Raw genomic sequence first — 15636 nt, forward strand, 5'->3', positions numbered from 1 at the left:
AAGGGTCTCCCATGGGGATAAGAGACATTTTAGGGCCCCCTAGAAGTTAGGCATGGTTTGGAGTTCATACTGGTGGTAAGGGAATGGGTTAGGATCCTTTAGGGTAGAAGGACATGGCTGGGGGTCCCCAAGAAGGAGTGGTATATGGTTTGTGGTTCTGGTGGCTCTAGAATGTGGTTTGGGTCCCCAAAGGGAGTCAGGCACCATCTGGGATTTGGCTGACATATGGTCTGAAGTTTCCCTGGATGTTAGGGTATGATTTGGGGTCCCTGAGGGAAGGGGTGTGGTCTTGGGGTCCGTCTGAATGTTGGGATATGATTTAGGGTTGCTGGTGGGGTGGTCTGGATTCCCTTGGATGCTGGGATATGATTTGGGATTCTTCTGGGTTCAGGGGCATGGTCTGGGGTTCCTGACAGTGTGTGGGTCATAGTCTGAGATCAAGCAGGAGAGCAGGGCATGATTTGTGGTCCTGGGTGGCCCTAGGACATCGCCTGGGTTCTCAAAAGAGGTGAGGCCTGATCCGAGGTCCCCTGGGTATTAGGACGTGATCGGAGGTCTCTGTGGGGAGATCCGGGATCCCCAGGCCAGTTGGGGCGTGGTCTGGGGGGGGTCTCCGTGGAGGCCGGCAGAGCTGGGGGTGGGGCTGGGGAGGGGTCGGGGGCGGGCCCGCGGCGGCTCCGCAGTGGAGAGGGGTCTGCGGCGGACTCGGGGCGGGGATCCCGGGTGTGCGACCGCCCCGCCCGCCCGCCCGCCCCCACCAGTCGGCGCCCCCTCCCCCCTTGCGGCGGCGGTGGCGGCGGGCGGCGCGGAGGGCGGAGCTCGGCGGCGGCTCGGGAGGGAGGGCGGGAGGCGGGAGGGAGGCGGCCCCGCGGCACCGCGCCCCCTCCCCCGGCCCTCCCCCCACCATGGCGCGGAGCGAGGCGGCGGCGGCGGGGCCGGGCCCGGGGCCCCCCCGGGCTGGGTGAGCGCGGCCCGCAGCGGCCGGGGAGCGGCGGGCGGGGGCGCGGGTGTGTGCGCGGGTGTGAGCGTGCGAGCGTGCGAGTGTGTGTCCGCGGCGCTGCGGCGGGCCCGGCGTGCGCCCGCGCGGCCCTGTGTGTGCCCGGCGCCGGCGTGTGCGGCTCCCTGCCCGTGTGGTCATCGGGTGTGCGCGGGGTGTCGAGCTGGGCCGGCGTGTCCGGCTGTGCACTCGTGTCCCCCCGAGCGGCCGCCCCTCCGGCTGTGTGTCTGGGGGCTGTCGCGCGCCCATCGGAGGGGCTGTGTGCAGGTGTGTGTGTGCGTGGGTTGTGTGCCCAGGTGTGGGTCCCCCCAAGCCCGTGTGCGTGCGCGGCTAGCTGCGCTGGGTGTTTGTGTCCGGCTTGGATGTCCATCCCCGGGTCTGTGGAGCCGGGTGTGCCCGCTCGGGTGTCCATTTGTGTGTGTGTGTGTGTGTGTGTCTGCGGGTTGTATGTCTCCGAGGGTGTGTATCTGTGAGTCCACGGCAGGTTGCCGGCTTGGGGGCTGAGGCTCGGCGCCTTGTGGGTCCAGGCCTCGGTGTGGATTTGGGGGAGGGGAGTTCACCGCTCCCTTGGTCCATGTCAACTGGGGGGTCCTTAGCGGTCCTCGGGGAAGCGGCCATGTCTTCCCCTTCCCGGTGGTTGGGGGGGGGATGGGCGGCCAGGAGGTGGACAGATGGAGGGGGGATGAGAGGCCGAGAAATGGACAGATGGGCCCTGAGGTGGGGGTTGGGGGGCGAAGACCCGGCCCTTCCCCACCCACTCCACCCTAATTCCCCCACCGGCCAGACATCTGCAGATGGAGCCAGAGTTACCTCCATCCTGATGGCCAGGCTGGGGGACCTTTGGGGCTGCTGGTGGGAGGATCTCCTTGAAACGGTGATCTAGGACTCAAACCCCCAAATCCTGAGTTTCCACCTGCTGAACTCTAACCTCTGGCCTGGCTTGTGCCCTGGTTTTTTGGGGGTGTGACGGGGAGGATGCTGAATGTGCTGGAGGGATGTTAGGATTTCTTGGGCCTGGGAAGTAAGTAGGTGGGGTGGTGGTGGGGTGCCTCAGGGCTGAGAGGGATGTGTGTCCAAGACTGTGTGAGTGTGAATCCGGGCCTGTCTACTGACTATGCTACTGTGGTTCAGTATTTTCTGTGCATTGTTAAGTGTGTAAATCACAGGACTGTTGTGTGAGCGTGTGTCTGTTATGAGTGAACATCTTGGTGTGTCTGCAAAGGTGGATCTTTTTGTGCCTGTGTGCATGTTCCAGTGTGGATCAACCTCCTATCTGTATGCTTGTGGTTTGTGTGTGTGTGTGTGTGTGTGTGTGAGGTGTGTATCTGTTGGCATGGTGCTGTATGAACTTTGCAACGTGGAGATGTGTGAAGTTGTATGAGTGTGTCTGGGCATTTAAGAGTGTGCACTTGTGTGTCTTTGTGCAGGTGTGTGTGTGTTTGTTAGATGTGTGTGCCCCTGTGTGCTGGTGAGTGTGCAAGGTATATCTGTTGTAAATGCATGTACCTGGTTGTCTGTTAGGGGGCACATGAGTTTCTCTGTTGTATTTGTGCATTTGTGTGTGTGAACGTGCATGGCAGAGTCAGTCTTGTACGTGTGTTGTTGCATGCAGGTGTGTCAACCTTGAGGATGTGTATCCATCTATGTTGTCTGTTTGTGTTTTGGTGTTGGTCTCTGGGGAGTGGGGTTGTGTGTGTTCAGACATGTATGTGAAGGACACATGTGTCTGTGCCCTGGCACAAGGCTGACCCTACTTCTGGGCTCAGTGGGTTTGAGGCCCATGTGGCATGACCTCTGGTATGCTGGGGTCCCTGGATACAGTGTGTCCATGTGCCAGGCCAAATGCCCATAGAGGGCGGTGGGCACACAGATCATGTTGCTGTATTCATAGAAATCCGGATATAGAGACTGGGGTTGTGGGCTTGTGTGGGTTCTGACATGGCCACACATGTTGGTGTGGGCAACGGTATCATGGCAAGGATGGGAAACTTTGGCCCATCTCCAGCTCTTGGTACCTTTCAGGACTTTGTAGTTGAGGGGCTGGGATGTAAACTCTTGGGTTTTAAAGAAGGGCCAGGGGTCTGGTCTGGACTCTTGGGTCAGAGAGAGGAGGGAGCTAGGGTTCTTGGCTCCTGAAACCCCAGAGGACAAAGCGCTAAAGTCCTTGACTCCTGGGCTTTTGCGGGTGAACAGCCCTGAGGCCTAATCTCCTAGGATTCCAGAGAGGACTTCTGGGTTCCTGTGAGACTATGCAAAACCCACCACAGGAGGACTGAGAGAGTGATCACACCAGGGACTTCCTTGACTGGGATGGTCTCCAAGGCAGGATCTGGTGCCCAGAGAAGAGCCAGAACGATGCTAACAAGGTGGTTGTGTTCCTTTGCAGGTGCTGGCCCAGGCCCTGACTCCCTGAAGAGAGGTGAGTAGAGCCGTAAGGCTTCAGAGAGAGAGAGATGTGGGGTGATGGGGCTCGCTGTCAGCCAGCTGGGGGTCTGGAACCCTGCCTTGCATGGATTTCAGTTCAGGGGATGACAGTTTCCTGCAGGACCAGATGCCCACCACTCTGCCCAAGGCTGGGGAGTGGTGACAAGGTCAGGAACATCAAAGTTGGGTGAGGGCTTGCGGTGGCCAGGTGGCTCTGGGGAACAGGTAGGGGTTTTAGGCCAAGAGACATTCATTCTCAGGATGGTTAAGGTGGTTGGGAAAGCAGGGTTTCCTCATGATATCAGTAAAGGATACAAGAATATGTCAAGATATGAAATGATCCTTGCATTTAGTTGAATGAATATGTTTTTGCATTTTGTGTATGCGTGTGCATGGGTGTGGGAAGATCTCCTGATAGCCTGGCCTGCTGGTGGCTGAGAAAGCTGGAGAAAATAATACATTAATAATAATAATAGTAATAATAATAATAATGATAATAGCAGCAGCTCCCATGTATGTAGTGTTTACTTTGTCAGGAACTATTCTAAGCATGTCATAAAATATTATCTCATTGAATCCTCATAGCAACCTTATGAAGTAGGTGCCATTGTTATTCCCATTTGACAGATGAGCACACCGAGGCACAGAGAGGGGAAGTCCCTTTATTAAAGTCACACAGTGGGGAGGTGAGGTCTGAGCCCAGGCAGTAGGGTGGATTCTGTCCTGCAGTGCTGCACTGCTCTCCATAAATGTTAGCTATTTCCCATTGCTATTATTATTCCCTCCATTTGAGTCCCACCCCAGCTGTTGGAGGCAAGGCTCTGGACTTCTGTTTCATAGACTGGGGTTCTGAGTCCTGGAGACCCCGCAGCCAAGCAGGTGCAGACTCGGGCTCCTAATTCTGGAGTCTCCCTTTCTAGGCCAGAGTTTCCAGTACATTGTAGAGTAGTGATCTATAGGGAGCGAAGGACAGGTTTGGGATGAACTCAGAGATGGTAGGATACCCCGATCCAGCCTCTTTTTCTGCCTTCAGCCTGGTCATTGTCTCCCTTAGTCGCTGTCTCTTTTCTCCTCTGTCTGTGTCTCTCTAATACTGTCTCTATTTTTCTCTCCATCTCTGTGTCTCTCTTTTCTGTGTCTCATTCTTCACTCTCAGTTTTCTGTCTGTTCACCTTCCTTTCAGACTCATTGTCTTTTTGTCTCTCTGTTTCTCTCTGAATCTGTCTCTCTCTCTTTGCCAGTCCACTTCTCCCTCCCCCAGTCTCTCCCTGTCTCTCTTCACCTCTCTCTCTGACTTTCCTGGTCTCAGTCCCAGGCCCCCTCCCCAAGGCCAGAAAGATCAAAGCCACCTAAGGCCATAGTCCCAAACACAGATTCCCAGGAGGTAGGCCAGCAGGGGCTAGGACACAGGGCAGGGTGGGGTGAAAACAGTTTCAGGGACGCCCCCTTCCCATCCTTTCCTCTTCACCCCCCGCCCACCCTGTGTTGTGATGGGAACTGACATGTCGTGGGCTGCAGCCGCCGCAGGGGGAATCCCCGCCGGAAGGTTTTGCCTGGAGCAGAGACATAGCGTGAGTGTGTGAGTGTGAGAGAGAGAGAGTGTGTGTGTGTGTGTGTTGTGTGTACCCAAAGATGTGAGCATGAAAGTCTGCCCTGCTTGGGAGCTCAGCTGAGCCCAGGATGAAACCAGACCTCAGAGAAGGACTTCCTGAGGCTGAACTGGAAGACTCTGATGTGTTTTTCTCAGTCCCTCCCACTTTCACACTCTCCCTGCCAATGCCAGAGGTGGGAGGGGGGAAACCCTTAACATTTATTGAGTACTTACTGTATGCCAGGCATGTTCAGTGGTACATGAATGAAGATGGTACAGTTTTCATCCCAATTTACAGATTAAGAAATTACAGCCTAGCTAGGGGAAATCGTTGGCTTGGGGGTCACAGAGCTAGCAAAAGGGGAACCAGGATTTGGACCTGAGTCCATTTGATTTCAAAGTACTTACTCTCAATAATAGGGCACTGTTCTACGCCTGGTACATATTAAGCACTTCATGATCATGATGATGATTGCTGACATGTAATAAGCATATTTTATGTGCCTGGCACTATTCTAAGTATGCTATGTTCATCAATCCATTTAATCCTCACAGAAGTAAGGCCTGTTTCTATCTCCCTTTTACAGATGAAGAAACCGAGAATCAGAGAGGTTCAGACACTTGCTGGAGGTCACACAGCTAGTAAGTATCAGAGCTGGTATTTGGAGCTAGGGAGTATGGCTTGGACAGCCAGGGCCTTAAACCATAGTTAACAGTGATTTTTTAGAATATTTAGTGGGTACTGGAGGGCCCAGGCTGGGCCAGGTGTCACCACTCTGGTTGGGAGATCATGAGAGGTTTGGGAGCTACTACAGGAGGGGCAGAGGTGACGGTGGGACACGCAAGGTAGGGGCAAGAGTAATCTATCAACCAGTATAGAAATATTTTTATTTTTATTTGTTTTTTAAGATGGAGTCTTGCTCTGTCGCCCAGACTGGAGTGCAATGGCCTGATCTCCGCTCACTGCAACCCCCACCTCCCCGGTTCAAGCGATTCTCGAGCCTCAGCCTCCCAAGTAGCTGGCATTACAGGCGCCCGCCACCACGCCCAGCTAATTTTTGTATTTTTAGTAGAGACGGGGTTTCACCATGTTGGCCAGGCTGGTCTTGAAATCCTGACCTCAGGTGATCCGCCTGCCTCAGCCTCCCAAAGTGCTGGGATTACAGGCGTGAGCCACCGTGCCCAGCATGGAAATGTTGTAATCTGTTGTTAATAGCTGATAATGGGTCCTCTCACCATCTTATGGAACCCAGCTGTAGGGATAGGGGAGGGATCCAGGTCTGACTCGTAGCAAGACATGCCCTGGCGGCCAAGTCCCGTGCCTGGGTAACCGGCTCCTTCCCCGGCAGGTCTCACCTCCCATCCCTCCTGCCTTCCCACTGCACCATGGCTCCAGGACCCTTCTCCTCGGCCCTCCTTTCGCCGCCGCCCGCTGCCCTGCCCTTTCTGCTGCTGCTTTGGGCGGGGGCATCTCGTGGCCAGCCCTGCCCCGGCCGCTGCATCTGCCAGAACGTGGCGCCCACACTGACCATGCTGTGTGCTAAGACCGGCTTGCTCTTTGTGCCGCCCTCCATCGACCGGCGCGTGGTGGAGCTGCGGCTCACCGACAACTTCATCGCGGCCGTGCGCCGCCGAGACTTCGCCAACATGACCAGCCTGGTGCACCTCACCCTCTCCCGGAACACCATCGGCCAAGTGGCGGCTGGCGCCTTCGCCGACCTGCGTGCCCTCCGGGCCCTGCACCTGGACAGCAACCGCCTGGCGGAAGTGCGCGGCGACCAGCTCCGCGGCCTGGGCAATCTCCGCCACCTGATCCTGGGAAACAACCAGATACGCCGGGTGGAGTCGGCGGCCTTTGACGCCTTCCTGTCCACCGTGGAGGACCTGGACCTGTCCTACAACAACCTGGAGGCCCTGCCGTGGGAGGCGGTGGGCCAGATGGTGAACCTAAACACCCTCACGCTGGACCACAACCTCATCGACCACATCGCGGAGGGGACCTTCGTGCAGCTTCACAAGCTGGTCCGCCTGGACATGACCTCCAACCGCCTGCATAAACTCCCGCCCGACGGGCTCTTCCTGAGGTCGCAGGGCACCGGGCCCAAGCCGCCCACGCCGCTGACCGTCAGCTTCGGCGGTAACCCCCTGCACTGCAACTGCGAGCTGCTCTGGCTGCGGCGGCTGACGCGCGAGGATGACCTAGAGACCTGCGCCACGCCCGAACACCTCACCGACCGCTACTTCTGGTCCATCCCCGAGGAGGAGTTCCTGTGTGAGCCCCCGCTGATCACGCGGCAGGCGGGGGGCCGGGCCCTGGTGGTGGAAGGCCAGGCAGTGAGCCTGCGCTGCCGAGCGGTGGGTGACCCCGAGCCGGTGGTGCACTGGGTGGCACCTGATGGGCGGCTGCTGGGGAACTCCAGCCGGACCCGGGTCCGGGGGGACGGGACGCTGGATGTGACCATCACCACCTTGAGGGACAGTGGCACCTTCACTTGCATCGCCTCCAATGCCGCTGGGGAAGCGACGGCGCCCGTGGAGGTGTGCGTGGTACCTCTGCCTCTGATGGCACCCCCGCCGGCTGCCCCGCCGCCTCTCACCGAGCCCGGCTCCTCTGACATCGCCACGCCGGGTCGACCAGGTGCCAATGATTCTGCGGCTGAGCGTCGGCTTGTGGCAGCGGAGCTCACCTCGAACTCCGTGCTCATCCGCTGGCCAGCCCAGAGGCCGGTGCCCGGAATACGCATGTACCAGGTTCAGTACAACAGCTCCGTTGATGACTCCCTCGTCTACAGGTGGGTGCGGGTGCTGCAGTCCCAGGGCCTCCTCCCAAGCCCAGGGGGACCTTCTCTCCCGCCTGCCCATTCCCTTGGCCTTCTTGCTCAGCCAGGGTTCTAGATGGCTGAGAGAGTTGTCCCCGCCCTCCTGTGCCCTGTCTCCTCTCTCCTCTATTTCTTACTGTCTCTATTTTTCATGCTTATAGAAAATATTCGCTGAGTACCTACATGAGCCCGACCAGGGCTGGGCACTGGAGTCCTAAAAATGACTGAGCTTAGCATGAACCCTGGCCTCATGGGGCTCATGGTCAATATCACTGCTCCCCAAAGCAATCTGATTGTGCACCTCTTCAGTTAAACATTTTGGAGCGTGAAATACACACACACATTTACAGTGACATTTATTTATTTGTTTGTTTGTTTTGAGACTGAGCCTTACTCTATTGCCCAGGCTGGAGTGCAGTGGCAGGAACTCAGCTCACTGCAACCCTCCACCTCCCGAGTTCAAGTGATTCTCATCCCTCAGCCTCCCAAGTAGCTGGGATTACAGGCACCCACCGACACGCCCAGCTAAGTTTTGAATTTTTAGTAGAGACAGGATTTCACCATGTTGGGCAGGCTGGTCTCAAACTCCTGACCTCAAGTGATCTGCCTGCCTTGGCCTCCTAAAGTGCTGGGATTACAGGTGTGAGCCACCGCACCTGGCCTACAGTGACGTTTATATTTATAAATTATATACCAGTACTACTATACCAATACATTGGGTACATTACAGAAACAGAAAACAAAACAAATGAGAAGAATATGTTATTTCCACCCTCCCTTGGGTTTGAAGCCATTGCCCTCGTGTGGACAAACCGTATGGTGTCAACAGACATTTTGAAAAAAGAATTATTTTCTCCCATCACCTCCTTATTCTCTAGCTTTCACCTCTCTGTTCTCTACCTTCTCTGCCCTCATTAGGCACAGAGCCCCTGCTTTGTGCAAAGCTGTCCTGAGCTGGGCGCTGGGGACACAGGGAAACCACCCAGTCCCTGTCCTCAGGGAGCTCATAACCCAACAGGTGGTGGCCCATAGTACATTATGAGTTACAGCCCTGGCCTTGCCATATCTCTCCATCTCAGTAGTTTTTTTTTTTTTTTTTGAGATGGGATCTTGCTTTGTCACCCCAGGCTGGAGTGCAGTGGTATGATCATAGCTCACTGCAGCCTCAAACTTTTGGGCTCCAAGCAGTCCTCCTAACTCCTGAGAGTAGCTGGGACGAGGCATGCACCACCACACTGGGCTAATTAAAAAATATTTTAGTAGAGACGAGGTCTTGCTATATTGTCCAGCCAGGTCTTGAACTCCTGGGCTAAAGGGATCCTCCTGCCTTGGCCTCCCAAAGTGCTGGGATTACAGGTGTGAGCCGCTGCACCTGGCCCATCTTGGTAGTTTTTTGGTATGGCTCTCTGCCACAGAATTGGCACACAGTGGGCACTTGATAAATGGTTGTTTGCCACATGGATGTCTCTCCTTCTAGCTCTGCCTCCCTCATGCACATTGTAGACCACCAGTTAAATGCTTCAGTCCTGTGCCTGGCTTCACATGGAGATGCCCAGAGGGGCTGGAGCTGTTTCCCTACCTGTGGAGAGCCCCAGCTCCTGGCTGTCAGATCTTCACTAAGAAACCTGCCTCTTGGCCTCCATCTCTACCTTTCCAGTGTTTTCTTGGCCATAGGCCTGGCACATAGTAGGTGCTTTCCCAGTTTTCGTTGAATGAAAAAAATGCCTCTTGGCCAGGCGCAATGGCTCATGCCTGTAATCCCAGCACTTTGGGAGGCCAAGGCAGGCGGATCACTTGAGGTCAAGAGTTTGAGACCAGCCTGGCCAACATGGCGAAACCCTGTCTCTACTGAAAATACAAAAATTAGGCAGATGTGATGGCACGCGTCTGTAATCCCAGCTACGCAGGAGGCTGAGGCAGGAGAATCGCTTGAACCTGGGAGGCGGAGGTTGCAGTGAGCGGAGATCGCACCATTGCACTCCAGCCTGGGCGACAGAGCAAGACTCCCTCTGGAAAAACAAAAAAAGCCTCCTTTTTCCTTTGTCTCTGTCTTCCTAATTTCCCTCTCTTCTTGATTCTGGTCACCAAACACTGAGTAGATGCCTACTGTGTGCCCATCTTGTGCTAGGCCCTGGGCCTACTGAGATAGCTTTGATCCTGGCCCAGCCTTACAAGCATAAGGACAAACAAATGAACAAAACACAAACCCTCACAACAAACTTCCAAGCTTGCTACTTCATTTGATCTTCCCAGCTCCACTATGAAGGCGCGATGACCCTCTCTCCATTTCACAGACAGAAAAACTGAGGTTCAGTGGGGGATGTCACTTGCCCAAGGTCACCCAGAAAGTAGCAAAGCTGTCCTTTTACTCTGACACACATTTGTTGGGCACCCACTGCTTGGAGGGGAGATGGATAATATATTTCTGTAAATAATTCTTAGCTTCTGTGACTCTCCACTTCTCTGTCCCTCTTTCCTTTGCTCTGACCCATGGCCACCACATGGTGGGGTGGGGGAGGTTCACAAGCCCCCAGACCCTGCATTGATGCAGGTGTTGGTGGCCCCCTGTCCCAGCTGGGCAACAGACCCTGGGACTCTTCTCTTCCCTGTAGGGCCCCAGTCCCAGTTCTCTAACTCCCACTGCAGATTCCTATGCCATGGTGCCGCAGGGGTTAACTTCCTCACGCTGTCATGGGCGGAGGTGACAGCCAACCAGAAGCCTGCTTAGCTGCTTGCTTCGATGTTGCAGCCAATTAGAGACACTTGGGCTCAAGCTTTCTTAAGGAGCCAGCCTCTGTCCTTGAAAAGGGGTGGGGGAAGCCCCTAGCAACTGGCTATTTAGGGGAAGGAGCAAGTGGAATCCAGAGCTCTGGAGAGGAGAGATGAAGTGAGGAGGAGGAAGGCTTAAAGCCAGAGTGGCCGAGGGTGGCTGGGGTGGGTGGCAGTGGTCTCTGAAATGGCAGTCAGGGGTGGGTAGAGTGGAGTTGGAGAAGTGGGTGGACCTTTATGAAGGGGCGGGGCCCTGATTGGAAGTGTTTTGGTGGGAGGGTGGCTGTTGGTAGTGGGAGAACCTCCTGGAGGTTGAATGACAGAGGTGGAGCTTCAGGGCCAGAAGGTGGTCCTGCTTGAGGGGAAGGCGAAGCATCGGAGAGATAAGCAGGCCTTTGGAGGTGGGGGCGTGGCCTGTCAGAGGGGGTGGAACTTGTTCTGCATGGTCCCATGAGGAGGAAGGGGCGGTCCTTGTCTCCCGGGACCCACCAAGAGTCTTTGCCTGAGAGGAGAGCTTGTGAGGTTGCATCCTGGCCATGCAAATCAATGTGGACTGGGCAGTCCAGGTTTAGCTGAGGCTGGACGTGGCCCACAGTGTGGAAAGGGTGTGCCCAACAGAAGAGGGCCAAGGCCTAGTAGGAACGGCCCTCCAGAGGGATAGATCTTATAGATGGGAGGAATGCAATGGGCTGGACAGTGTGAGCCACAGCAAGGGTTACTGGCCAACACAAGGTGGGATGCAAGCTAATGATGATATCATTAGGTGCCAGGTCCTGGCTGTGGTAACTCATTCATTCCTTATGCCATCTCTATGATGTAGGAATTATTATCATCCCCATTTAGGGAAAATGAGGCACAGAGAGGTTAAGAAACTTGGCGAAGTTGGCCAGGCATGGTGGTTCATAACTGTAATCCCAGCACTTTGGGAGATTGAGGTGGATGGATCGCCTGAGGTCAGGAGTTTGAGACCAGTTTGGCCAACATGGCGAAACCCCATCTCTACTAAAAATACAAAAATTAGCCAGGCGTGGTGGTGAGTGCCTGTAATCTCAGCTACCTGGGAGGCTGAGGCAGGAGAATCGCTTGAACCCAGGAGGCAGAGATTGCAGTGAGCCGAGATTGCGTCATTGCACTCCAGCCTGGGTGACACAGGGAGATTCTGTCTCAAACAAAACAAAACAAAAGAGAAACTTGCCTAAGGTCACAGAGCTAGCAAGTGGCAGAGGAGAGACTCAAACACGGGCAGTCTGGCCCCCAGACTCTGTCATCATCTTAACCACTTCTCTATACTAGCCTTCATTCGAGGGGAGGGGCCTACAGCAAGAAAGGAGTATGGTGTGTGCTTTGCTACGTTTGACCCCTTTATGGAAGAAACTTACCTGGTAGCGTGATTTGGTGACTTCTGGTGGCACATGAACATATGAGGTGGTTGCCTTTAATATCTGGACAAGGAGCAGGGCCTGCAGTTTGGATGTGGCCTACACACAGTAGGGGAACCATCCCTAGTGGGCCATTGTGGGGTGTACCACCATGCCTGGTGAACTTCGCCAAGTTTCTTAACCTCCCTGTGCCTCATTTTCCCCAAATGGGGATGATAATAATTCCTACATCATAGAGATGGCATGAGGAATGAATGAGTTACCATAGCCAGGACCTGGCACCTAGTGATATCATCATTAGCTTGTATCCCACCTTGTGTTGGCCAGTAACCCTTGCTGTGGCTCACACTGTCCAGCCCATTGTATTCCTCCCATCTATAAGATCTACCCCTCTGGAGGGCCGTTCCTACTAGGCCTTGGCCCTCTTCTGTTGGGCACGCCCTTGGGAAGCCACGGTTCATTTGGTTGGGGAATGGCCTGTAGCAATGTCAGGGAACATGCAGTTGAGGGACTTGGAAGCTGTGCCCAGGACATAGACAAAGTTAGACAGTTTTTTGTTTTTGTTTTATTTTGTTTTTTGGTTTGTCTGTTTGTTTTTTGAGACAGAGTCTCAGTCTTGTTGCCCAGGCTAGAGTGCAATGGCGTGGTCTCGGCTCACTGCAACTTCTACCTCCCGGGTTCAAGTGATTCTCCTGCCTCAGCCTCCCGAGTAGCTGGGATTACAGGCGCCTGTCACCACGCCTGGCTAATTTTTGTATTTTTAGTATAGACAGGGTTTTACCATGTTGGCCAGGCCGGTCTTGAACTCCTAACCTCGGGTGATCCACCCTCCCTAGCCTCCCAGAGTCCGGCATTATAGGCGTGAGCCACTGCAGCCGGCCAAAGCTAGATGTTTTACCCAAAGGTGCTGCATGCAGATGAGGGGGAGTGACCTGCATCATGGTTTTCCCTGAAAGGCACGAATATGTATAAAAGAGGAACTAGAAGAGCATCCATTGTTCCAGTAGGAAATATGACAGGGGCTGTGAGTTGACCTTAGTGTCCACCTGCGTGGGGGATGGGGCATGCAGAAAAGGGGAGGTGGCCAATATCGTTGGCCCAGTTTTGGGGTAAAATGCCTAGATGAAGGACCTTGGATGGTAGTTGTCCTAGCAAGGGTGAGACATAGCTAGGGAGCATGTCCCTTGAGGGCAGGGCTTGAAAGCCATAGCACTTCTCCCCTGCAGGGGCCGGGATATGCAGAGGAGGTAATATGAATGATAGATATATTGTCCCAGTGGCTGATGGGACACAACCAGGAGGTGGGTCTGAGGGCGGGGCATGCAGATGAGGGGTCCTGAAAGGGTGGGAATATGTTGATGGCGGCGGGGCTTGAATTACTGCTGTTGTCTCAGTAGCGGGTGAGACTTCAGTAGCAGGGTTTAGTCCCCACTGTTCAGCATGGGCGGGGCATAAAGCGAAGGGGCGTGGTTCGGGGGGTGGGACTAACCCCGCCCTGACCCCGCCCCCTCCTGCAGGATGATCCCGTCCACCAGTCAGACCTTCCTGGTGAATGACCTGGCGGCGGGCCGCGCCTACGACTTGTGCGTGCTGGCGGTCTACGACGACGGGGCCACCGCGCTGCCGGCAACGCGAGTAGTGGGCTGTGTGCAGTTCACCACGGCTGGTGATCCGGCGCCCTGCCGCCCGCTGAGGGCCCATTTCTTGGGCGGCACCATGATCATCGCCATCGGGGGCGTCATCGTCGCCTCGGTCCTTGTCTTCATCGTTCTGCTCATGATCCGCTACAAAGTGTATGGCGACGGGGACAGCCGCCGCGTCAAGGGCTCCAGGTCGCCCCCGCGGGTCAGCCACGTGTGCTCGCAGACCAACGGAGCAGGCGCGGTGCAGGCCCCTGCCCTGCCGGTCCAGGACCGCTACGAGGCGCTGCGCGAGGTGGAGTCCCAGGCCGCCCCCGCCGTCGAGGCCAAGGCCATGGCGGCCGAGGCGGCATCCGCGGAGCCGGAGGCAGTCCTTGGACGGTCTCTGGGCGGCTCGGCCACCTCGCTGTGCCTGCTGCCATCCGAGGAAACTTCCAGGGAGGAGTCTCGGGCCGCAGGGAGCCCTCGAAGGAGCCGATCCGGCGCCCTGGGGCCACCAACCTCGGCGCCCCCTACCCTAGCTCTGGTTCCTGGGGGGGCCGCGGCCCGGCCGAGGCCACAGCAGCGCTATTCGTTCGACGGGGACTACGGGGCACTATTCCAGAGCCACAGTTACCCGCGCCGCGCCCGGCGGACAAAGCGTCACCGGTCCACGCCGCACTTGGACGGGGCTGGAGGGGGCGCGGCCGGGGAGGATGAAGACTTGGGGCTGGGCTCCGCCAGGGCGCGCCTAGCCTTCACCAGCACCGAGTGGATGCTGGAGAGTACCGTGTGAGCGGCGGGCGGGTGCCGGGACGCCTGGGTGCCACAGACCAAACGCCCAGCCGCACGGACGCTGGGGCGGGACTGGGAGAAATCGCAGCGCCAAGACCTTGGACCGGAGTGGAGACGCGATCTTGCCCCCGGGAAGGGGCGGGGCGGCCTCGGGCTGCCGCTTGAGGCCACGCCCCCGTGCCCAGGGAGGGGTTCGGGGACCGGCTGCCGGCCTCCCCTCCCCTACGGACTCCTCGACCCCCCTCCTACCCCTCCCCCCGCGCGCTCGCGGACCTCGCTGGAGCCGGTGCCTTACACAGCGAAGCGCGGGGAGGGGCAGGGCCCCCCGACACTGCAGCACTGAGACACGAGCCCCCTCCCCCAGCCCGGCACCCGGGGCCGGGGCGAGGGGCCCATTTCTTGTATCTGGCTGGACTAGATCCTATTCTGTCCCGCGGCGGCCTCCAAAGCCCCCCACCCCATCGCACTCACATCCCTGGTCCCGTCGGGTCTGGCTTGGGGTCCCCCTTTCTCTGTTTCCCTCGTTTGTCTCTATCCTGCCCTGTTGTCGTCTGTCTGTCGTGCCTGTCTTTCCCTGTTTGCCTCTCCTTTCTCTGTCCTGTCGTCTCTTCTCCCTCGGCCCTCCCTGGTTTTGTCTAGTCTCCCTGTCTCTCCTGATTTCTTCTATTTACTCATTCTCCCGGGCAGGTCCCACTGGAAGGACCAGACTCTCCCAAATAAATCCCCACATGAACAAAATCCAAAACCAAATCACCCTCCCTACCAGAGCCGGGACCCGCCGCAGCAGAATTAAACTTTTTTCTGTGTCTGAGGCCCTGCTGACCTGTGTGTGTGTCTGTGTGTGTGTGTGTGTGTGTGTACGTGTATGTGTTGGGGAGGGTGACCTAGATTGCAGCATAAGGACTCTAAGTGAGAATGAAGGAAGATGACTAACTAGGGCCAAGAGAGACTGGCAGACAGGCTTCTATCCTCTGAGAGACTTAGAGGTGGGGAATAATCACAAAAATAAAATGATCATAATAGCAAACACTTAACTGAATACTTACTATGTGCCAAGCACTTAAGTCATTTAATTCTCACAACAACACTAGGACATCGATATTATTATCCTGTTTTCCAAATGAGGGAATTTCGGCCCAGAAAAGTTAAATAACTGGCCCAAGGTGGCAAAACTGGGATTTAAAAAGGCAGGCAGGCCAACTTCTGAGTCTCTACTGTAGGGGTGAAAAGATAGCTTCCCTTT

The 15636-nt window shown here is 56.1% G+C and overlaps 1 protein-coding gene across 4 annotated transcripts; it reads left to right on the forward strand.

The window, feature by feature from the left end:
- Nucleotides 1–891: 891 nt before the first annotated feature.
- On the forward strand, nucleotides 892–15205 carry LRFN1 (leucine rich repeat and fibronectin type III domain containing 1). Of its 4 annotated transcripts, none has more exons than XM_030913602.1 (5): nucleotides 892–961; nucleotides 3384–3416; nucleotides 5600–5654; nucleotides 6362–7804; nucleotides 13497–15205. In XM_030913602.1, the coding sequence occupies exons 4-5, from the start codon at nucleotides 6399–6401 to the stop codon at nucleotides 14392–14394; spliced, it is 2304 nt and encodes a 767-aa protein (XP_030769462.1). In that variant the 5' UTR covers nucleotides 892–961; nucleotides 3384–3416; nucleotides 5600–5654; nucleotides 6362–6398; the 3' UTR covers nucleotides 14395–15205. The 4 variants fall into 4 exon arrangements, with proteins under 4 accessions (XP_030769462.1, XP_030769464.1, XP_030769463.1 ...); XM_030913604.1 differs by lacking the exon at nucleotides 892–961 and adding an exon at nucleotides 1170–1264; XM_030913603.1 differs by lacking the exon at nucleotides 892–961 and having other exon boundaries at nucleotides 2796–3416.
- Nucleotides 15206–15636: the final 431 nt, after the last annotated feature.

Source organism: Rhinopithecus roxellana, chromosome 12 (assembly GCF_007565055.1).
Source record: "Rhinopithecus roxellana isolate Shanxi Qingling chromosome 12, ASM756505v1, whole genome shotgun sequence".
Lineage (NCBI taxonomy): Eukaryota > Metazoa > Chordata > Mammalia > Primates > Cercopithecidae > Rhinopithecus > Rhinopithecus roxellana.